The 17,181-nt window shown below is 35.1% G+C and overlaps 7 protein-coding genes across 7 annotated transcripts; 4 read left to right on the top strand and 3 right to left on the bottom strand.

Annotated features, from left to right (window-relative positions):
* Positions 1 to 7: 7 nt before the first annotated feature.
* AKAW2_30061A (wax synthase family protein) lies at positions 8 to 577 on the top strand (the record flags this gene model as incomplete). Its single annotated transcript, XM_041686532.1, has 1 exon — positions 8 to 577. The coding sequence occupies one exon, from the start codon at positions 8 to 10 to the stop codon at positions 575 to 577; it is 570 nt and encodes a 189-aa protein (XP_041540508.1).
* Positions 578 to 1,976: 1,399 nt separating this feature from the next.
* On the bottom strand, positions 1,977 to 3,566 carry AKAW2_30060S (uncharacterized protein; the record flags this gene model as incomplete). The annotated part of the gene is made up of 5 exons (XM_041686531.1): positions 1,977 to 2,312; positions 2,370 to 2,408; positions 2,470 to 2,553; positions 2,607 to 3,476; positions 3,531 to 3,566. The coding sequence occupies 5 exons, from the start codon at positions 3,564 to 3,566 to the stop codon at positions 1,977 to 1,979; spliced, it is 1,365 nt and encodes a 454-aa protein (XP_041540507.1).
* A 406-nt stretch (positions 3,567 to 3,972) lies between these two features.
* AKAW2_30059S (uncharacterized protein) lies at positions 3,973 to 4,513 on the bottom strand (the record flags this gene model as incomplete). The annotated part of the gene is made up of 3 exons (XM_041686530.1): positions 3,973 to 4,050; positions 4,137 to 4,290; positions 4,371 to 4,513. The coding sequence occupies 3 exons, from the start codon at positions 4,511 to 4,513 to the stop codon at positions 3,973 to 3,975; spliced, it is 375 nt and encodes a 124-aa protein (XP_041540506.1).
* A 315-nt stretch (positions 4,514 to 4,828) lies between these two features.
* On the bottom strand, positions 4,829 to 5,883 carry AKAW2_30058S (glycoside hydrolase family 18 protein; the record flags this gene model as incomplete). The annotated part of the gene is made up of 3 exons (XM_041686529.1): positions 4,829 to 5,433; positions 5,486 to 5,659; positions 5,868 to 5,883. 3 exons carry the CDS (start codon positions 5,881 to 5,883, stop codon positions 4,829 to 4,831), a joined length of 795 nt encoding a protein of 264 aa, XP_041540505.1.
* A 1,584-nt stretch (positions 5,884 to 7,467) lies between these two features.
* AKAW2_30057A (uncharacterized protein) lies at positions 7,468 to 8,030 on the top strand (the record flags this gene model as incomplete). Its single annotated transcript, XM_041686528.1, has 2 exons — positions 7,468 to 7,863; positions 7,941 to 8,030. The coding sequence occupies 2 exons, from the start codon at positions 7,468 to 7,470 to the stop codon at positions 8,028 to 8,030; spliced, it is 486 nt and encodes a 161-aa protein (XP_041540504.1).
* Positions 8,031 to 8,078: 48 nt separating this feature from the next.
* On the top strand, positions 8,079 to 9,179 carry AKAW2_30056A (uncharacterized protein; the record flags this gene model as incomplete). The annotated part of the gene is made up of 2 exons (XM_041686527.1): positions 8,079 to 8,334; positions 8,416 to 9,179. 2 exons carry the CDS (start codon positions 8,079 to 8,081, stop codon positions 9,177 to 9,179), a joined length of 1,020 nt encoding a protein of 339 aa, XP_041540503.1.
* A 715-nt stretch (positions 9,180 to 9,894) lies between these two features.
* Positions 9,895 to 10,782, top strand: AKAW2_30055A (uncharacterized protein; the record flags this gene model as incomplete). The annotated part of the gene is made up of 3 exons (XM_041686526.1): positions 9,895 to 9,975; positions 10,049 to 10,437; positions 10,494 to 10,782. 3 exons carry the CDS (start codon positions 9,895 to 9,897, stop codon positions 10,780 to 10,782), a joined length of 759 nt encoding a protein of 252 aa, XP_041540502.1.
* Positions 10,783 to 17,181: the final 6,399 nt, after the last annotated feature.

The following is a 17,181-nucleotide window of genomic DNA, read 5'->3' as shown; positions in this document are numbered from 1 at the left end:
CTACCTCATGCTTGACCTATGTAATATACTACTCTCCATTCTCTTCAGTGCCATTCTCCGCCTCGACAACCCCGATGAATGGCAACCCCTCTTCGGCAGCCCACTCGAAGCATACAGCATTCGCCGCTTCTGGACAAAATTCTGGCACCGCCTGACCGTCTCCTCATGCGCTTCCTCTGGAACACAGGTCACCCGCCGTCTTATCGGCATGACACCTGGATGCCGAAGTGAAAAGATCTTCGTCGCGCTCTGGACGTTCTTGCTCTCAGGATTGTGCCATGTGATTCCTGACTGGCAGGTGGGCGAGCCATGCTATCCGCATGATGATCTACTCTTCTTCGGGGCGAATTTCTTGGCCAGTGCCATGGAGGTGTTAGTGGCGCGCAGGCTGAGGTTCATGAATAGATATCATGCAGGTGGTGACAAGTATTTTTGGTTAGGATCATTGAGAGCAATTACTGCGGCTGTGGGGTGTGTTTGGGTTCTGAAGTTTTTCTTCTGGATCACTCCCAAGTGGCAGTATCCCAAAATGTATGCAGTTTTGATGCAAGTTCAGGGATACTACGGTTGGCAGTAGTCAGTAGTAATATTTATGAATGGGTTTTGGTCATCAATAAGTCGGGTGATTTTGCTGATCCCTGCCGTTAACAGGACTAATTTACAAAGTAGACGGGACGCAGAAGAAATTACAAAGATTTTCAAGGCGTCCTGCCATCCCGTACTGCCTGCTTTACTAGTGAGCAAATGATATTGATTAGTCATCTTTTACCTTTGGCTGAGCCTTCGGGCACTCAGGCACCCCTCGATATTGAAGTATCTTTTTCTACAGAGGAGAGGTGTCACATGATTGCAAATCAAGTGAGCCCACGCCCCACCAGTCACCTGCCCTGAATTCTAGTCCGTAGCATAATAAATGTACGGAATACCCACATATGTTCACACTAGAGAAGCTCCTATTTACTACATCTTTCATACAACAAACCAGCCACTGCAAGTCCTCCCATCAAATTTGAACGTGAGGATAAACACAACCCACCCACGAGAGACAATGTTCTTTTCTAACCTATGCTATATTTTCAGTGTAATCGGCATTGCCACTATTTTACTACACACGCGGGCTTTTTCGGTGGCCTAATCAGAAAGACGAATATTTAATATTTTTCTAAAGACGCTACCATGCTAGACTGGCTCCGCAAACTCTTCAGTGCCAACAACACTGCCGTCGACTGGAGATACCAGCAGCGTCGAAGTCGGAAGCGAAGCAAACAGATACGTGCTCGTGAACAGGAACTACGCAGAAAGAACCAGAGGCAGGAATTGAAGGGGGGGAAGCGAAGAACACAGTTCTTTTGGGGGTCACCAGGTGTTACTACCCCTGTGTATCAGACAAGGGCGTTCCAGTGATTGGAGCTGTTTACTCTAGTAGGGTCAGATGATCTATCCGTTTTCTGTTTTTTACTCTTTCCTTCTAGTCCACTGATGTCAGGGAATTGCATATCTAAGTATAGCATTCACAAACTTACTCTGTTGCACCAACTGTCTTCTGAATAGAGTGGCAATTGACCAAGTTATTGTGATAATCTGAAGACCACACTGACTAAACAAGTCAAAAGATGTTTGTGTATTCACCAAGACTAATAAATCTAGAGAAAGAGAAAAATATATATTTACTTGGAATTAAGCTGTTTTATATATCTATATATATTTATATACATGTTCTTAAAGCTAAATTCTACTTCTATTAAGATAAATCCAGGTATTGGTTATACCACAAAAACTGGTTCTACAGTGGATGTATATAGTACTACTAGGTTTCTAGGAGCTATGTATACTTGAACTCCGCACAATCATCTTTGACACACTCTCTCCATTATGTTTCTCATCTTTACCAACTTGAAGTCGCCTTTGAAATGACATGATACGCGACATGGCAGGATAATCGCATTTGTAACACCCACATCAAAAATGGATGGTAATCACTGAACAAAGGTGCTGTCTATGACAACATCCGTAGACACACCACTCAGCTTCTCGCCAAGTGCTTTCGCAACTGCCGCTGCCCCGGTCTTGGTAAAGGCTTTGGTTGCGGCACTTGAACTCCAATACTCTGTAACCTCATTGATACGAGCCGTCACGAAATCCTGAAGGTTCCCTTGCATTTGCTCGAAGAAGTCTTTCGAGTAAGTTATCCATGCGTCTTCGAACGAGGAGGCTGTGATGCCGTTAACATTCGGGTTATTTTGCGCAGCTTGATCGAGGGCCCCCATGGCTGCCTTGATTGCTTTATAGCCATACTCCAAAGAATCTTGTACCTGTTGCAGTATGTTAGATCCCGTGATGATCAAGAAAACAAAATAGATTTGACATACATCGACACTGTTCAGGTATCCTGGCAGAGTATCGTAAAGCTGCAAGGAATCAGGTATCAATATTAAGCGGAGAGATTTAACAGCGCGCGGAATGGCTCACACGATTAATCATGTCGACTTTTCCTTGTGCACTCTCCGCACTGAATCTCTTTGGCGAGATAATGTTGTCGAACAGTTGCCAAACCTATGTTTGCAGTGTTAGAGAGATATACAATTGAGCTCATGGTGCATACGTACAGCGGCTTTGAACCCGTTCGTCGGAGCGTCCAAGATTTGGAGATTGCTAATATCAGCGGTACTTCCCAGTGCATTAGCAATAGCCTCTGCAGGAGTATCCCCAGTCAGGCCAGTGGGTTGTGTGACTCCTAATTGTGCCCAAGTCTGGAAAAAGTAGCCATTCTGAGAGAAGACTTGGGTCCAGTCATAGTTCGATGCGGTTCCCGGAGCAGCCGCCCCACTAGGAAGCTTCCCAGAAAGCATGCTCGTGGCAAATTGAGCTGGGGTTTGAAGTTCGGTAACATGTTCGACCACGTAGTTGGTGCCCAGGATTCGCTTTCCAAGAGTTATTGGCAGTCCGTTACAGATGGCAGTCTTTGCGCCAGACTTGACCACCCCGTAGAACTGCCGGGTGGCAGACAGGGTTCCAACACTGGGATAGTTTTTCGCTTTGAAAGTGCTGATAGTTTTCTTGTTTTGGCAAATTTTGGGTTTGCGAGCGCGCGGGAACAGACCACCAAATATTCCATCAGAATCCTCCTCTGTCGCATTGCCTATTGCCCATAACAGCTCGCGGAACTCTTCACTATGTAACTTTGGCACTGTGTAGCAGTCATCCCCTTCACAGAGTTGCGGGAGGTCATAGTCTTCGTCGCCTTGAGTGGCTAATACGGAACGTTTTGCAGTCAAACCTCCGACTTTCTCATATAATGAATACCACCGCTTCATTACATCTGGGCTTCCAGTGTTAGGGAGTGTGAAGCAGTCATCTTCGTACCAATACAGCTCAATGAAGTCTGTTGGGTTTCCATCAGAGTCAAGCTCGTCCGAGTATATGTAGTCGGTATCTGCAGCTGAGCAGAAATTAGGAGGGTCATTCGTCGGATCAGTCTAAAGACATATTAATGGAAACTTCTTTGCACAGCTTTCTGGGCCTAAAGCTACCTGGTTGAAGGTATCACAGCTACATTGAAAAATCATTGGCGTTAATAGAATACAGTAAGTTTGGATTTATGGAGTTATCCAGAAGTAACTTGCTGTATTGTGCCAGCATGGATATGAGGAGTGATGATCGATATAACTCTCAGCGACGATCTGTTTACCGGCAGGACAGCCTGTATTGCAAGTGAAAGGAGCGAGAATAGTATGGGCACGAGTCGTCCTACAGTAGATCAGTATTCGAATTTTCCTACAAGATAACCCTGATCAAAATTAAATCATATCATGAGCAGTTCTGATAAGGAACGGGATCTGTACAGCACAAACTTTTCATCCCTAGAAAAAGGCGTTGGCAGAATTCCAGTTATTTTCGTACTGGATCGCGAAAAAATCCTGATTTTACCCTTATAGCAGACTGACTCTCCACCTTGCCCATCTACGCTATCTGTTAAGTACTCAGGATAACCCGAAGCACAACCGGCATGATTGTCACCACTTGCACAGTGTGGTGCAGAGCCTGACCATTCTATTTCCACTCTGTTAGTGGACTATTGGAATACAATGTCGCATAAATCCCTCTTCTTGAAGGCATAAGCAGGACTTGTAACTTACTGCACAGTCCAACTGCTGCATCGGATGACGTCGAAGTACAGCATAAGGACTTATGGTTGAACCAACAGCTATGGCCCGTGGCAGATTGATCGGTTGCGACTTGGACTTCTCCCTTTGAGCAGGAATGGCTACGGCAAAGGGGAGCTGAGCCTTGCTAAGTTGAATAGTTAGCATATGCAACTGCTCAAAATACTGACATCCATATTGCGGGGAACCCAGATCGAAAGAACGTACCCAGTGACAAGTCGGAACATTATCCGTGGGGCAACAGTAATTGCGCTTCTGACCATTGAAGCATGCTGAGTAGATCGCCACATTTGAAGCTGATTTTCCTTTCCCGTTGGTTGCGGGGGTAGTGCCAGAAGGACAGTCTTCATCACATCCTCCCCAAACACACTGTGAGAGCGATGAAACCTGAGGGGTTTGACCTCCGAAAAGACTCTTGATGAGGCTGTTCATCTCCAAAAGCTCTTGACTCACTGATCCATTTCTCGTATCTGTAGAAACCGCCCATGCCATAGTACCGCCAAGGCACTTGCCATTAGCATAATCTTTTTTCATCTTAATTGTTGTCTCGTGATCGTATGAAACCCACTGATCCGTGTCCCATGTGACGATGTTGACAGCCGCATCTTTGTCAAGGACTGAAGTTGTACCGCCTTCGGCAATTATAGAGAGAATCTCCGAGTCCATCAAAGTTCCAGAGGATGCCGAGCAGTTACCTGGATTGCCGCCACTGCTGAATGGGCAGCCAGCTGCTGTACACGACGGATCAGTAAGAGTGAAGCTTCGCCGTAAAAGCCAAGTCCAAGATTAACCTTTGAAGGAGATATGCTGTCGCGCCAAAAGAGATCCATTGTCTGGTCAATTTCAGTCAGGTTAGTGTGTGCATATACATACGGACCAATGTATGGATCTGTCGAGTCCCATGTTCCATGGAGATCATAGGTCATGACATTGAACCAGTCAATAGTCTTTTCGATCGCGACGATGTCAAAGTTCTGCATATACCAATAACTAGACGGGACAGTGATTGACAATCCGTAGTTGTGACCTGTTGAGCCCAGTGCAGTTTTTAGGTTCTGCAAGAATGTTGGGTAATTCTTGAGGTCGGCAGCTTTGCCAGATCTTTCCGAAGCAACGGGATACTCCCAGTCAATGCCAACGCCGTCGAAGCCATAAGTTGTCATGAATGACAGTAAGGATTTGAAAAATGCCTTTTGAGCCGATGTCGAAGCCGCAAGGTCCGAAAACGTGGTGGCAGTCGGCTGGTCGGCATCATTCATCGACCATCCACCTAGCAAGAAGTCAACAATAAAAATTCACTTGCACTATCCAGAGTTCCGTACCGATGCTTATCCATGTCTCAAGGCCCGTATTGTCCTCTTTGAGACCAGTGAAGCGAGAATAAAGACCCATGTCACTCTCGCTCATAGGGGCCACCTCGAATGTGTCGGGATTTATGTAGGCAAACGCAAAGTTGAGATGAGTATAAGCACCAGCGGGGAGTGCTTCGGGGACCACTGTAGTATTGAATAAATTGTTAGCCATCGTATTGATTCAAAAACTTGACTCGATTAAGATCCAACCATCCTAGGAAAAATCAAAGCGAGTGAGAACTTACTGGCATCACAAGCCCGGCTGATTGACCATCCTTCATAGTATCTAATTTGTATCTTAGGATCAAAAAAATATTAAGTCAACACTAAAGTCAGAATCGTGATAACTCACCCAATTGATCTTCCATCCGCTGAACTCCCACTGCAGGAGGGCTTCTTGACGGTCTTGTTCCCGCAGAAATCTGAGGTAGTTTCTAATGATCACAATTCGGATTAGCAAGATCACGGCCAAGAAGTTTGATTTGGCGTTTTTGGTGAATTACCACAGAACCCATACTTCGGACAGCAGACATTAAGGGGGCATTTTTCTGCCGTGCTCCATTCCGATCCCCAGCCAGGGTCGCACTCAGACTTCGCATCACAACTAGAAGTGCAGTTTCCGGTGCCGCAAAAGTCAGGTCCTAGTCCACTTTTAAACACTTGTTATCGCTTGCGACCTGAGATGGAATAACTGGCACTATCACTTACCAGACGCCAGAATTACCGCAACATCCTATGGCGCAGGTTTTCGTTAGGGAGCTTGGGATATCAGCTATAATCCTTCAGGCGCATATGGGTGCAGGAACAAGGAAAATACCAGGTATAGTCGTCGGCCGATGGAATGGTCCCTTGGGAATACGAGGGAGGCAGAGAACCGAGAAGACTTAGGACCCAGACGGCCCAAAACGTAGACCACATCCTATACTTGGACAGGTCTATAATCAGGTTTTAATGAGGACAAGGTAGAAGGAAGTCGATATTCTATCTCACAAAGTTCAGAGACTGGACCTCGCCAACGATAAAATCTCACGAAGCGACTCGGCATGTCGGCAGACTCATGAATTGTACAAATATCTTCAATTCGGGGGAATGTCGGTTCCAGCACGATTACTCGAAATTACGAAAACCCCATTTCATACATTACCCGACAAGCACCTATACCATTCTATCTCACGCTTAAGTCCACGTCTTTCAGCCTAAGAAGCTCTTCCCGAGGGCGCTATCTGGCCCTGAGGTCTGAGGGATATGTGACAGCCTAGAGCGCTTGCACTAAATTACCCCTGCTAGTGGCTGCGAACTAAACCCGAGGCATTATTGATCGGTAGCATTAAGGGTCCAGGTGTGAATAGATCCTGTTTCCAAGGTTCAATGTAGGACAAATTTTACCGACAGGTTCACGAGCCTTATGCACATGACCAACGCTTAGCCTCCGCAATCAAGCCTTGCGTTCGGATCCGCATGGGACCAGACCATCCACACATATCCTCGAGTGCAATATGCTATCGGAACACCACGGATATGCCGGCTAGAGGAGGTTACATCGGCCCTGCATCTCTTGCTCCGCAGCCAATAAGATTAAGATTCAGGTACAGCATGATCCGGTGCGCATATGAGACTGGTATCTGTCAATTGTGCAGCTTTGTCTCATTGGTGAAGCTTCAGGAACCTTTAATAGCTCCGCTTGGTAGACCCAGTTTTCCAATACAGACTTGATACAGGAGTCACTTTCTGCCATGCAAGGCTGCCGAGATGCCGGGAACTAGAGGAAATGATACTTTCCGATTTTCCTAGTTCTGAAATGTCTCTAAACCTAGGAGGCTTGTAGATAGGACTGAACCAAATGAGGGGCCATAGTTGCGATCATATTCAAGTCTAGAAGTCCGACTTGCCTCTTCTCAAGGCCCAGAGACCCTTACCGCAAATCCATTCCTTCGGTAGATCTACGGGCGATCATGAAGTCTTTCGGCTTGGTCGTTTTGGCAGCATTTTTTACCCTCTGCCAGGCACAGTTTCAAGTTCTAGATGCTGAGTCCATCGCAAACAGCACTGCTGTGAAATTCTCTGATGCTTGCCTAACTGCTTTGCAGGGCACTGTCAACTGCAACAGCACTTTGGTGAATATTGCCGCCGCAGATGATGTTTATGGCATTAACAATGATACATACGCCTATCTTTGCACCAATAGCTGTTGTTCATCTCTGGAAATATATCACAATACCGTCTCATCTGCTTGTGCTGGCCAGGATGAGGCTTGGAGTGGATATCCAGCGACATATTTTGGAGATGTGTACTGGGCGAGCTACAATCTGTCTTGTTTGGCAGATCCCACCTCCGGGGCGCATGCATTGGTGAGTCGAAATTCCTGCTTCAGCCCTTTTATCGGAGGTATTCTCGCCCTATCAAACTAAATAATTGTGGATCATAGACTACTTTAACACTCTTTCGAGCAATTATACAGACGATGTATCTGCAACCTCATTACCATCCTCTGTTGCATGCTCCCCATGCGTTCTAGAGTTACCAGCTTCTCCAAAAGACGCCATATTCATACTACGATTCCGAGATGGCATCCGATTGGTCTTCCATGCAAAGTCTTTGCCACGTCACATATCCAACAGACGTCCCAAAGAATCCCACAAATGTCACTGATATTGCCGGATTTGCGCCTGCAAACTATACTTCGCCAAGCTGTTTGTCAGAAGCGACGTACACGGTTGTTTCAGGGGATAATTGCATCGCTATTTCGCAAGCGCAAAATGTTTCCACTGGGACACTTATCTCGCTCAATAACTTGCTCCCGGATTGTTCTAACCTTGACGGTAACCCAACCCAACCACCCAGCGCACGGCCACATATGTCGCTCCAAATAGTATGCTTCTGAGCTAACAATGCCATGACAGCTGGCGCTTCATTGTGCCTTCCGCAAACGTGTGATGCTTACACTGTTCAGTCTGGAGACACTTGTGAAAGCATCTGTAATGAAGCAGGAATCACCTTCGTCCAATTAACCTCCTGGAACCCGACCATCAACAGCTACTGTTCCAACCCGATAGCTGGACAAGCCGTTTGTGTCGGGCAGGCAGGATCGACATGGACTGGGACAACCATCCCAGGCGCTTCAGCCACTCAAAACGGCGTCTACGCCACTACCACCGTTGCCGCTCCAAGCAACCTGGCTTATGGGACCACAACCAACTGCGGCCAATATTACGTTGTGCAAAGTGGAGACGACTGCAGCCTCGTCGCGCTGAACAATACCATCACAGTGAGTTTGTTTGAGGCGATCAACCCATCAATCAATGCTGGATGTACCAACTTGGTTCCTGGGTTGGCTTATTGTGTGCGTCCAGTAGCAAACTGGAACAGCACCAACACGACCACAACTACGACGGCTTCCTATGTTACTGCGCCAGCACCAACACCTTCTGGCACCACATTTGATTGCTACAAGTGGCATGTGATTATCAGTGGAGACTACTGTGCTCTTCTGGAGAGTGAGTATGGAATTACTTTTACGCAATTACAATCTTGGAACTCCAATTTAAATTCGACGTGTGGAAATCTTATTTTGGGAGATGCATACTGTGTGGATGGACCAAGTAATGTCTCATCTACCAGCAGGATTGCTTCTGCTACGGCGATTTCGACGGCGCTGAATCTTTGAATTGCGGTCGCTGCACTCATTCTGCTTCCGAAGGATTCTAGTATAGCAAGCATTTTAGTAATCTAAATGCTGTGGGTTGTCTTTTCTTGCTATTGACTTGAAGAACTGGATGTCAAATATTGCCGAGTAGGGAGCGGAGATCCATAACTTCGATAATATGCAAATCATTAATCAAATAGTCGATGGACAAAGTCTCAAGTTCTCGTCAGGTCCAATACTTGATACTCACGAATTTGGTTCGTGCACCGCTAAGTAAAAATAGTGTGAACTCTTATATACAGGGTCTAATCGAAGCATGCTATTTATTCCCGGGGCACGAGGCGTTGAAAAATGAAACGAAAAAACCAGCTTATAAACCCAGTCCCTACAACCGAAACCAGGAAAGATATTGGATCTGAAAAGGTCAATCGGGCCGACCGGAGATTACTTTTCACTAGGTTCCAGTATTACTCCAAGTTTATGCCTCGCTACCAGCCCTAGGCCACTTTTAATAGAATAATCGGGAGCCTAGGTTGCTATAGTTACGCTAAGCTTTCAAAAGTTACATGCTTTCTTACCGAGTGGATCCTTACCGAGCCCCGTCCCCGCCTTTGTTCAATATCGCAACCTTTCTTGTCCAAATTCCTTCTTTTCCTCACCCATATGCCTTGTCAAAGCGTTTCCCTCTCCAACCCAAGACATTACATATCAAAGGCTTTAAGTATATCCGCCGAATATGTCTTCTTTACCACCCGGATGGACTGAAGAGCGACTTCGAACCATAACCGAGGATGACTTGCGTCAAATACCGGAGGAGGTAAGCCTATGATCACCTTCGAACTTTATGGAACCCTCTATTGATTCATACTAACCATCTCTCACCAACATAGCAAATCCGCCAAATTGATTTAAATTTGATCCCCTTCGACAATGTTCGAGCTCGCACAATCATTTCATTTGCAAAATTGTTCGAGGAACAAAGATCAAGTCGCGCGAGAAAGGGCATGCCCCCTGCCCCTCCAAAAGATATATTTAAGATACCCGATGATGCAGTCGTCCAGGTCGTGGAAGAGAATGGATTCGATGACTTCGGTTTCATTACTTTCCGAACAGATTACTCAGATGATGAACGTAGGGATAAATGGGATGCAGAGTATGATCGCCTAATAGATTTGTCGATAGAAAGGTCCGCTGGCGGTCAGAAGATTATGGATAAATGCTTGATGCCTCGCTTTGAGGATCCGGAATTACATGGTGCTACTCATCAGCAGATACAACAGTAAGATCAATCTTGAAATTTAAATGTTGTCAATGCAGGTCACTGATACAAGCCAGATCATACTATGGGTACATAGAAACTGAGGGCTTGGCTCCGGGATTAGATGTGGGCCTATGTCTGGTTGCTGATACTGCCGCTGTAGAGTCCATGAACAGTGACCTGCCATGGGTGTATGCTTTGGATATGAATTTTGATCATTCGAGTGAAGTAGAAGAGGGAGAATACCCAGGGTATTTCCGAGTTGCTGTGGTCTCGGTAATCCCAGAGCTTTATCCCATCCTTACAGCTATGCCACCCGCGGAGCTTTGGTCCCAGGGGGATGAGATATGGCAGTCAGCCGTTTAGTCGGGAACTGTTGGTATTATAAACTAAACAGGACTGTTGGATTAATATTCTAGTAGGGAAATCTTTACAACAGGTGTGATAGGATCTACTTGTCAAGGTAGAAAACCTGTTAACTAGGTATGGAATCAGCCATTAACGTAATCAACGGTTGGATGGCCCACACGGTTGGGCGGCCCAACTGGTTATCCATATAAAAGATGCTTTTTTAAATCTATTATATCTTAACCAATACTGAAGTTGATTAGTTGTAACTTTATATATAGATAATATATATTCTGATGAATAGTATATAATTTTTCAAAAATTTTTTGTATGAATTATATTAATGTATCCAAAATTACAGATAAAATATATATACTGTATTATAATCAGATACTATTCATATTTATATAGATTTTTGAGGAGTATTAGATGGTTATTTATATTATTCATAATCTATTTATGCAATATTAAATCTTTTAGACTTATAATGATTAAGTTATCTTGTATTGAAAATGAGTCTTTTATATAGTATTACCAGATGGGCCGCCCAACTGTGTGGGCTGTCCAACCGTTGATTACGTTAAACATAATAGATTTATTTAATAATAACAAAGATAGCCTATATCCACGAGATAGACTGATCCTTGAGGAATCAGTAGTCTATAAAAAAACAGTCTAGTAGGGAAATCGTCACAACAGGACAACAGTCAAATGATATCTGAAGAATTTTAAAATAATATTATCTAATAGAGCTTTCCATGAGGAATACAGTAATATAACTTTTATTTCATTACTCAATTATTTTATGGAGTTATAAGTATTTAAAAATAATAATATATATTTATAAATTCAGTTGGCATGGTAGTAAGTGATATTCTAGAATTATATGACTTCTATCTTATTTATCTTATTTACTTATCTCATATAGCTTATTTATGTTAGGGGTCGCCCCTTGGTCCCAAGAGTACATCGCCTATTGGACAAGAAGGAATAACTGATATTTGAAATAAGGTTTTTGTGATAGGATCTACTTGTCAGGATAGAAAGCCTGTTAACTAGATAAGAAATTAACTATAAAACATAATAAGTTGATCTAATAATAATAAAGATAGCCTATATTCATAAAATAAACTAATCCTTAAGAGATTAATAGCTTCTTATAAAGAAATCAGTACTTTATAAATATCAGGAAAATATAAAACCTCTATTAATAATCTTATAACTTTTATAATTATTATAATATATTATTCTAATATCTAAGGCCCTGATAACTAGATTATTTTATTATAAATAATATTTTTTTTATTAAAGCAAGCTATCTGATTTAAATATTAAAAATAATTTTATATATTTTTAATTTAGAATAGCATGGATCTAATAATAAAAAATATAAGATTTATAAGAAATATTATAAAAATAAGATTATATACTATTTTTATATAGTTTCAAGAATATTTAATTATATTTATATAGATAGATTAATTAGAAGAAAATATAAATAAAAGATTTTTATATATTATTTCTTTTTTTTTCTTTTTTTATCTTGAAGTTATTGCTTCTTTAATATTTTAAAATTATTTTTTCTATTTTTTATAATTATTTTATATATATTTCATTATTTCTCTTTAACTTTATTTATTTAATATTACTTTTATTATTCTTTTTTCAGATATTAATTTTATTTTTAATTATTATATAATATTTAAGGAAATCAAGCACTCCAAAAAAAATATTTCTGTTAAGATCCAGTATAATTTTTATATATATTATTTTAAATATATAAATTATAACTTCAACTCTAAGAAAAATATTTTATATAATATTTATTACTTACTAGATATAAAGATATTTATTTTATATAATTTTTATTTTAATAAAAAAAATTTATAATTCTATATATTTCACATACTTTATATCAGATATATATAAATTATTAATATCTTTTAAATCTGTAACTAGTCTACTCAGGAATATATATAATTTAATAAATATTATTAAATAAATTATTCTTATTTTTAATATAAAATACTAGAACAAGAATATTAAATAGATAATTTATAAAAAAATCTATATTCTTATTAAGATATTTAATAATATAGAGAATATCTATATTTATAAATTTTTATTAAAAAATATTAAAACAGCTAAATATATAAATTTTTATAATAATTAAAAGATAAGATCTTTATAATTCTATTATTAATATTTTATTAGAAATATATTACTAAGTATATTAAGTTTATTAAAATCTAATATATTTTTCTGACTTAATTAGTTCTTTATTTTAATTTTTATACTTTATTAAAAAATTATAATATTTATTAAATAAAAATATTATTATATTTATTACCCAGTAATCTAGAATATATAAATTAGATTTCTATTTTATGAAATTTTTTAAATTTAGTAAAAGTTATAATATATATCTAGTTTCTAGATATTAATAATCCACAGACTACTCTAAATAATAATAATAATATAATTAAATTAATTATAAATCTTTATATTCTTCTTCTCAAGTCTACTTTTCCTGTAAATATCTTTAAATTATAATAAGAAGATTTACTTATTTTTATTATTTAATTTATAAATAAATAATAAATATAATTAAATATATTTAAATATCTTTTATTATTTTATAATAGAATAATTTTATATTTATTAACATATTTAATCTATAACAATATAGTTAATAAAAAATATTAAAAGATTAATATTTCTATAATTTATCTTTTAAAAATATAAAATAATTTAATAATAATTTTCTTTTACTTCCTTAATACAAAGTATTTTTTATAAAACTTTTAATATTATTTTATAATTTCAGATATATTCTTTATATTTTTATAAGAAATCTATAAATTATACTTACTCAGTATTTTTTTTATTTAATCAGATAGTAATTCTAGCTATTATATTATTAATAATTTTTAATTTTTTCAATTTTTTATTTATCCTCATCATCTAGATCAGGTATTAAAAGTAATTCTTTATAATCTTAATTAATATTTTATAATTCTAGTAATAGAATATAGAATATATTATAAATTTATTTATATTTTTTGAATAAATATAAGCAGTACACTTAGAATCTGATATATTTAAAAATCTAAAAAAATTCTATAAACTTTAGGATTAATTTTCTTAATTCTTTAAATTATAAGTTCTGGATTAATAGCTTAATTAAATCTTTTTTTTTAAATAAAAATAATTTTCTATATTTATTATAATATTTTTTTTATTTTTTTATAATTATTTATTATGTCTTCTACAACTATTCTTTTATTTTTTTGAATTTTTCAATCCTATTCTGTACAGCTGGAATCTTTTATTATTAAAAATTCTTCTTAATCCTGATATAAAAATCCAGAAAGTAATTATATAAAATATTATAAAAAAATAAACCTGTAGTTATATTATTTATATTATTATAAATAAATTAAATAATTAATAATATTACTGACTAGTTAGAATTATACTAACTCAAGTAATATTAAAGATAATACTTAAAAATCTAATTTATCTGTTCTATTTAACTATCAGTTTAAGAATAAAATATAGTATATTAAAAATTATAAGTCTTAATAAATTAATAATTGATAATATTTATTTTTATATAATTATCTAAATCCGCAAAGATTTCGAGACTGTTTTAAATATAAATAAAAATATAAAAATAATAAATAATCCTTATTTCAGATAAAAAAATTAAAATTATAAGATTTATTCTAACTTCTCTACTTTTCTCTCGGAATCTAATAAATATTAATAAATTCTAGTAAATTAAATCTTTCTATTTTTAATAAAATATTAGTTTATAAAATACTAGATATTATTATATATAAAATATTATAATTAATTACTATTCTTTCCAGTAGAATTCTTTTTATAATTTAATATATCTTTTTTAATTAATCAATTAAAGTAGCTTTATTTTTAAAAATACTTATATAATTTATAATTATTAGATTAATTATTATTTTATTTATATTTCCCCTTATTATTCTATAATTTATAATAATAAATAATAATAATTATTATTTTATTCTATTCCTCTGGTAGATAGAAAACATATTTTTTATATAATAATTAAAATTAAATAATAATTTAATAAAATAAAATAAGATTTTTTTGTCTCAGCTTAACAGGAGAAATATTACTTTAAGATATTAAAATATATATAAAACTCTTTTAAATCTTAACTATATTACTAATAAGTCTATTTAAATTAAATTATAATATTTAATTAAAGAATTATAATATTTTAAATTAAAATAAAAATCTAATCTTTGAATCAAGATTATAATTTTTTAAAAAATTATTTTATTTCTAAATTTTTATTATTAATAAAATAATATTATTTTTGCCTGTATACTAAGTCTATATAATTAATAATAATAAGAATTTTATATTCTTTTAATAAATATTTTTTAAAAATTTTTTAAAATATATATTCCAGATCAGTAATCTATTCTTAATATCTCTAGAAATTAAAATTTAAAATAAAATATGAAATATTTTTAAATTTAATCTTTTTCTTATTTTTTTCTAATTTAAAAAAATAATAATAACTAGAGAATATTTTATCTAGAAGATTATATTTCTAAAAATAAGTTATTCTTTTCTATAAATTAATAGTCTGTTTTAATTAATAAATATAATTTTTTAATTATTAGATTTCCTTAACAGTAAAAACTATATTTAATAATAATTTAAAATCAATATAATTATTAAATATCTTTTTTTTATTATCTTTAAGGAGTAGCATCTTTCTTAAATAATTAAAATAAAAAGAACTAGAATATAATAAAATCTATTTATCAGAATAGAAAATCTATTAACTAAGTAAGAAATTAGTTATGAAATATAATAAATTTCTTTAATAATAATAAAGATAGTCTATATTCATAAAATAGACTGATTCTTAGAAAATCAGTAATTTATTATAAAGAAATCAGTATCTTATAGATATTAGGAAGATATAGAATTCTTATTAATACTCTTATAATTTTTATAGCTATTATAATACATCATTCCAATGCCCACGGCCCTGATAGCTAGGTTATTTTATCACAAGATATTCCTTGCAATAATCTAATCATGAGGGTTATAAGGATTTAGGTCCTTATAATTTGTTAATTATTTTCAGAATAATTAGTTAAAAATATTATTATTAATTAATTTTACTATTATAGTCCTGCCCCATGAATCTACCAGATTATTTTTATTTATAATTAAAAAAAATATAAATTCTATATATTATTTAATTTAGATTTCTTTAATTAATTTATTATTATATAATATTACCCAGGACTAAGCTCACGAGTTTACTTATTATATAGAATAAATTTAGATCTTTATATATTATAAAATTTATAAAATATAAAATTAATAAATATAACAGTTTAATTGATTTTATTATTTTATTAATTTTAATATCAAGAATAAAATCTTTATTAATATCTGTAATTAGAGATGGAGCCAGCCCTTATAAAAATTATTTAAAAATAAATATAATCCTGTACTTATTATTAATAAGATAAGTAATATATATAAAATTTATTTATTTAAAGATATATATATATATCCTATCTTTTATTTTAAGAAGTTTTATTTATATAATATTTTTAATCTATTACCTGGACAGATTTAAAATACTATTATATTTATTAAAATTAATAATTAAATAAAATAAAAAATTAAAAATATTCCAGTAAACTATCTGTAATATAATTATTTTTAGTATAAGATTAAATAACTAGTATCTAATATAATAAATTATATTTAATATTTAGCAAGAAATTTTAAAAATACTTTTTTTCTTAATTTTAGAATTATTATATAAAATATTTTACTTATTCTAGACTTTTCAAGTATTTCCTGTAATAATTAATAACTGTAAAGATTAATAAATTTATATTTAATTATAAAAAAAATAATCTACTACTAGCTGAGGACAGCTAGACTTAAATAAAAGAATAATATAATAATAAGTAATATTTCTAGATTATATAATATTTATTATATTTATTTTATTTATTTACTTTACATGGCTTATTTATCTTTATATAATTATATATTCTTTTCTAAGCTTCTTTCTTTTCTTTCCTCACACTAGAAATTCTCGTTAGATAGCACTGAATTTGACTATTTAAACAGCTTCCACACTCTGCCCGCATGGAGAGGCGAGAAAATAAAATATATTGAAAAAATAAAAAATCTCTGCAGTAAAAAAGAGAACTCTTAATATTCTAGAAACTCTGTTATCTGTTCTATAATCTATTTTTTACAGAAATTATAAAAATTTAAAAATAATTATTATAATACAAGCTCAGTAGCTGTTCAGAGAAATAAACTAATAAAATATATTTAAAAAAATAAAGAATTTTTATTATATAAAGATTTTTTATAATACAG

This window comes from Aspergillus luchuensis, chromosome 3 (genome assembly GCF_016861625.1).
Source record: "Aspergillus luchuensis IFO 4308 DNA, chromosome 3, nearly complete sequence".
Lineage (NCBI taxonomy): Eukaryota > Fungi > Ascomycota > Eurotiomycetes > Eurotiales > Aspergillaceae > Aspergillus > Aspergillus luchuensis.
Note: the sequence above shows the minus strand (reverse complement) of the source record. Positions and strands in the feature narration are given on the sequence as shown.